General features: G+C 36.3%; 1 protein-coding gene across 3 annotated transcripts in view; it reads left to right on the forward strand.

Moving 5' to 3' along the window:
* The window catches only part of LHFPL6 (LHFPL tetraspan subfamily member 6), a 239,179-nt gene extending 233,552 nt beyond the window's left edge, over positions 1-5,627 (forward strand). For all 3 annotated transcript variants that reach the window (XM_032403108.1, XM_032403109.1, XM_032403110.1), the window contains exon 4: positions 4,503-5,627. In XM_032403108.1, the coding sequence (XP_032258999.1) occupies positions 4,503-4,621 (119 nt within the window). In that variant the 3' untranslated portion in view covers positions 4,622-5,627. The remainder of the gene's footprint in view (positions 1-4,502) is intronic.
* Positions 5,628-6,000: the final 373 nt, after the last annotated feature.

Raw genomic sequence — 6,000 nt, forward strand, 5'->3', positions numbered from 1 at the left:
AAAAACATCCATGTGCAGATTTTTGTGTGGACGTGAGTTTTCGGCTCCTTTAGGTAAATGTCAAAGAGTGTGATTGCTGAATTGTATGGTAAGAGTATGTTTACTTTTATAAGAAACCACCAAACTGTCTTCTAGAGTGACTGTATGATTTTGCATCCCCACCACCAATGAATGAGGGTTCCTCTTGTTTCACATACTCACCAGCATTTGGTGGTGTCAGTGTTCCAGATTTTGGCCATTCTAAAAAGTATGAAGTGGTATCTCATTTTAGCTTGCACTTCCGTTATGACATATAATATGGAGTATCTTTTCAAATGCTTATCTGCCATCTGTATATCTTCTTTGGTAAAGTGTCTGTTAGGATCTTTGGCCCATTTTTAAGATCAGGTTGTTTTCTTATTGTTGAATTTCAAGGGTTCTTTGTATATTTTGGATAAGATTCCTTTATCAGATATATCTTTTGCAAATATTTTCTCCCAATCTATGTCTTATCTTCTCATTCTCTTAACACTGCTTTTCACAGAGCAGAGGGTTTTTTTTTTTTAATGTTAATGAAGTTCAGCCTTTCAATTAGTTCTTTCATGGATTGTGCTTTTTATGGATTGTGTTATATCTAGAGTCATTACCGTACTCAAGGTTACCTAGGTTTTCTGTTATGTTATCTTTGAGGAGTTGTGTAGTTTTATGTGTTACATTTAGATCTATGATCTAGTTTTAGTTAATTTTTGTGAAGACTGTAAGGTCTATGTGCAATTTCCTTTTTTTGCATGTGGATGTCCAGATATTCCAGCACCATTTATTGAAAAGACTATCTTTGCTTCATTTTATTGCTTCTGCTCCTTTTTTAAAGATCACTTAACTATATTTATGTGGGTCTATTTCTGGGCTCTCTATTCTATTCCACTGATCTATTTGTCTGTTCTTTCACCAATACCACACTGTTTTGGTTACTGGAGATTCATAGTAAGTCTTGAAGTTGAGTAGTGTCAGTCCTCAAACTGTGTTGAAATTTGTTGAAATTTTGTTCACTATTCTGAGTCTTTTGCTCCTTCATATAAACTTTAGAATCAGTTTGTCAATATCCACAAAATAACTTTCTGAGATTTTGAATAGGATTGCACTAAATCTATAGACCAAATTGGGAGGGACTGACCTCTTCATACTATCAGGTCTTCCTATTTGTGAACATGGAATATTTCTCCATTTATTTAGTCCTTTGATTTTGTTCATGAGTTTTGTAGATTTTCTCATATGGATCTTGTACATATTTTATTAGATTTATACCCAATTATTTCATTTTGGGGAGTGCTAATGTAAATGGTATTATCTTTTAAATTCCAAATTCCACTTGTTCATTGCTGGTATATAGGAAGCAATTGACTTTTGTATATTAACCTTGTATATCCTGCAACCTTGCTATAATCACTTATTAGTTCCAGGAGTGTTTTGTTTGTTTGTTTGTTTGTTTTGTAGATTCTTTCACATTTTCCATAGATACAATCATGCCATCTACAAAGACAGTTTTATTTTCTTCTTCCCAATCTGTATACCTTTTATTTTCTTTTCCTGCCTTATTGCATTAGCTAGAACCTTCAGTAAAATGTTGCAGAGGAGTGGTGAGAGGGGACATCCTTACCTTGTGGGAAAGGCACAACACAGTACAATAGAGCGGTCTTCTTTTGCCATTTATTTTACCCTGAAAATATTAATAAATTATTGGACTTTCTTATTGAAGTTTAATGATAACCATGTCTAAGCAGTTTCATCAAGATCATTGAAATGGTAATCCCTCAAAATTCTCCTGAATTTCTTATAGGCACTAATGAAAATTAATCTGAAAATGAAAAGCTTTAAGTTTCTCACCATTAGGTATGATATTAGCTGTAAACGTTCTTAGATATTCTTTGACAAGTTGAGAAAGTTTCTCTCTATTCCTAGTTCACTGAGAATTTTTTTTAATTGTGAATGGATGTTGGATTTTTGTTAAATCTTTTTTTTGCATCTATCAATATGATAATGTGATTTTTTTCTTTTAGTCTTTTGATGTGATACATTATATTAATTGGCTTTTTTTAAAGATTAATTTACCCATTTTAGGCGGGGGGGTGGGCAGAGGGAGAGAAAGAATCTCAAGCAGACTCCCTGCCAAGTGTGGATTCCTGGTGTGGGGCTTGATCCCATGACCCTGAGATCATGAACTGAGTCAAAATACTTAACCGACTGAGCCACCCATGCACCCCAGTAATTAACTGACTTTTGAATGCTAAACCAGCCTTTTATATTTGGGATAAATTACACTTGGTTGTATGTATAATTCTTTTTTTTTTTTAATTTTTTTATTGTTATGTTAATCCCCATACATTACATCATTAGTTTTAGATATAGTGTTCCATGATTCATTGTTTGTGCATAACACCCAGTGCTCCATGCAGAACGTGCCCTCCTCAATACCCATCACCAGGCTAACCCATCCTCCCACCCCCCTCCCCTCTAGAACCCTCAGTTTGTTTTTCAGAGTCCATCGTCTCTCATGGTTCTTCTCCCCCTCCGATTTCCCCCCCTTCATTCTTCCCCTCCTGCTACATTCTTCTTCTTCTTTTTTTCTTTCTTAACATATATTGCATTATTTGTTTCAGAGGTCCAGATCTGAGATTCAACAGTCTTGCACAATTCACAGCGCTTACCAGAACACATACCCTCCCCAGTGTCCATCACCCAGTCACCCCATCCCTCCCACCCCACCCCCCACTCCAGCAACCCTCAGTTTGTTTCCTGAGATTAAGAATTCCTCATATCAGTGAGGTCATATGATACATGTGTTTCTCTGTTTGACTTATTTCGCTCAGCATAATACCCTCCAGTTCCATCCACGTCGTTGCAAATGGCAAGATCGGATTCAATTCGCTAATAATTTGTTGAGAATTTTTGTATCTCTATTCATGAAAAATATGGTTTGTAGTTTTCTTGTAATGTTTTTGTCTAGTTTTGGTGTTAGGGCAATGATGGTTTCATAGAACGTTAATGATTTCTGCTCTAACTCATTTATTTTCTTCTGCTTACTTTGAGTTTAATTTATTCTTCTTTTTCTAGTTTCCTAAGGCAGAAACTTATATTATTGATTATAGATCTTTCTTCTTTTCTAAGATATGCTTTTGATGCTATTCATTTCCCTCTAAGCACTGTTTCCTTTGCAGTCTACAAATTTTGATAAGTTGTGTTTTCATTTTCATTTAGTTCATACTATTTTTTAATTTCTTTTGAGATTTCTTCTTTGGTCCTGTGTTATTTAGAAGTGTTGTTTAATCTCCACAAATTTTGGTATTTTCCAGTGATCTTTCTGTCACTGATTTCTGGTTAACTCCATTGTAGTCTAAGAGTAGACAAGGTATGATTTCTATTCTTTTAAATGTTTTAAGGTGAGTATTACAGCCCAGAATCTTTCTGTATTTTCCATGTGACCTTGAGAAGAATGTGTATTCTGCTGTTGTTGGTTGAAGTAGTCTGTAGATGTCAGTTATATTCAGTTGACTGATATCAACTATGTCCTTTCAGATTTTTTCTGCATCCGTCAATTTCCAGTAGAAGAGTGTTGAAGTCTCCAACTATGATAATGGATTTATCTATTTCTCCTTGAAATCTGTCAGTTTTTGTGTCATGTAATTTGATGCTCTGTTGATAAGCACACACACATTACAGATTATTATGTCTCCTTGGAAAATTCACTCCTTTATCATTATGTAAGGCCCTTTTTTATACCTGATAACTTTTCTTGCTTTGAAGTCTGCTCTCTCTGAAACTAAAATAGCTACTTCTGCTTGCTTTCACTAATTATATTTTTAGTATTGTGGGTGTGTTGTTATTACCAGGAGTACTAATCCAACTCTGACAGGTCAGGGCCCATTTGAACCCTTTTCATTTTGCTCTCATTTATGACATTTTAATTTAAAAGTGAGTGTTGACCCCAGAAGAACCTGGGAATTTTTGTTCTTCAATTAGAAAGGCAAAGTGTAAGTCATTCGGCAATTTTATATAAATAGCCGTATTCATTTTAGCATCATCCTTCAAATGGATCTCCTCCTCAGAGTGGTCCCTTTGCAGAAGGACTGTATCTATATTTTGATTTTTTTTCATTGTGCATATCAGTTTGAATGATTTCTGTTAGAACTAATACTTTTATCCCCCCATCCTGATTGCTGTCATTCCTCCTTTTCTTCAGCCAGAAGAGTGAGCATTGGTGGAAGAGAATAGGCTTCTATCTTCTTAGCTAGCAGGAGGCATGGGCCTGAGGTCCTTCTGAAATGCACACAACCATTCTTTCTTCAGTATTGAGATAGCTTTCAGCACTTGTTATCATTCCATTTGAGTGAGTACACCACACTTTTAATGGGTATTTCAGTTTTATTGCAGTACGCCAGGAGCACACACACTGGGAGAAATAACAGAGTGTCCTGAAAAATCATCCTGATCTCTGCCTGTCTTCTCTCCCCCTCCTGTGTCCCTAGGTAAGTGTGAGATCGGCTGGGCCTACTATTGCACGGGGGCAGGTGCTGCCACCGCCATGCTGCTGTGCACATGGCTGGCTTGCTTCTCGGGCAAGAAACAGAAGCAGTACCCCTACTGAGATGGAGCCACTGAGAGCAAACAGAGGAGAAGATAGGCCAAAGGGGTCTGGAGAGACTGAAACATCCAGCTGCTTTCAAAAGGTGGAATAGCGGTTCTCTAATCCATACAGTGCTAATGAAATGAAACCCAATGGAACGGTCAACATTACGTAATGGCAAAGGGTTGTGCAAGATTTGCAAAAGAAATGGAGAATATGGAAAAAGAGAGAAGAATGGACCAAAGGCTAAAAATATTGCAGGGTGTTGGGTGTTTCTGTTCCACAGAGTATTGTTAACGTTGAACACATACACACACCAAACAAACCTATATATGCAAACAAGGGTTTTGGATTTTTTTAAAAGATGAGGACTATGAAAATTAAAAGGGCTAGTAGAAACAGTATTATGTTGGGAAGCAGGGTAACGCACAGATGTTCCCTGTAGGTCATGGCGCTTCTGAAAGCACATACAGACATATGCGCATCCACACACATGCCCACACACAAACATAGACATTGTTACACAGATTGTATGCGAGGTTTAGCAGTGCATTACTCCTCTGTTTTCTTTTTAATGTACACTTAAAATACAGTATTATCACTTTATAAAGCATACGTTAAACCTAATAAATGGACCAATAAGCCACTCTATCAGTATTTTGTATATCCTGCATAAACTCTTTATGCCCTCAACATGTGTTCAGTGTTTATGCAGACATTTAGAGTTAAGCCTTTGTATTTCAATATTATTCAAAAATATGCAAGATTTCTTTATCTGAGTAGCTTCTGCTATGATATTCTTATGAAGTAAAGAGGCAACTTCCTGTCCACTGTAGGAGAGAATTCAGTTGACGGAGTGAGAGTAATGAGAGACATTATCCATTCATTAGATCTTGTTTTCTTTTGTTCATTATTGTACTGTGCTGTACCACATTTATTTCAATATTCATTTTGTATAAAAAAAATTTAAAAGTGCTATTTTGTTTGTATTTGAAAAACCCTGTGAATAAATTCTCTTTGATCAATAGTTAAATGAGTCGTGGAGTGTTAATTCAGTTGCTGGATTTGCTTCTTTAATTTTCTAAATATAGCCTTTCTACTCCAACAGTCCTATAAATTTTCCTTTTCCTCCTAAGTCCTCCCATTAATTCTCTCCCTAATCACCCAACCAGGCATTGTTCTAGGCACACAAGCTATTAAAGGTAAGTAAGAGTTCCTGCTTTCAACTGAAATTCTTTGCAACTAGAATTCTAACTACATTTAAATCATGACCAAATTCTTATGAGAGAAGAATTTCAACTCTATTCTGGATTGACTTTGAGAATCTGGACAATAGTCAGACATGGTTTAGGGCAACCAGAGCCAGGTCAATGTTGGGGAGGTGTCTGGGCCGACAGTGT

The sequence above is a fragment of the Phoca vitulina genome, unplaced genomic scaffold (genome assembly GCF_004348235.1).
Source record: "Phoca vitulina isolate PV1807 unplaced genomic scaffold, GSC_HSeal_1.0 scaffold5, whole genome shotgun sequence".
NCBI classification, from domain to species: domain Eukaryota; kingdom Metazoa; phylum Chordata; class Mammalia; order Carnivora; family Phocidae; genus Phoca; species Phoca vitulina.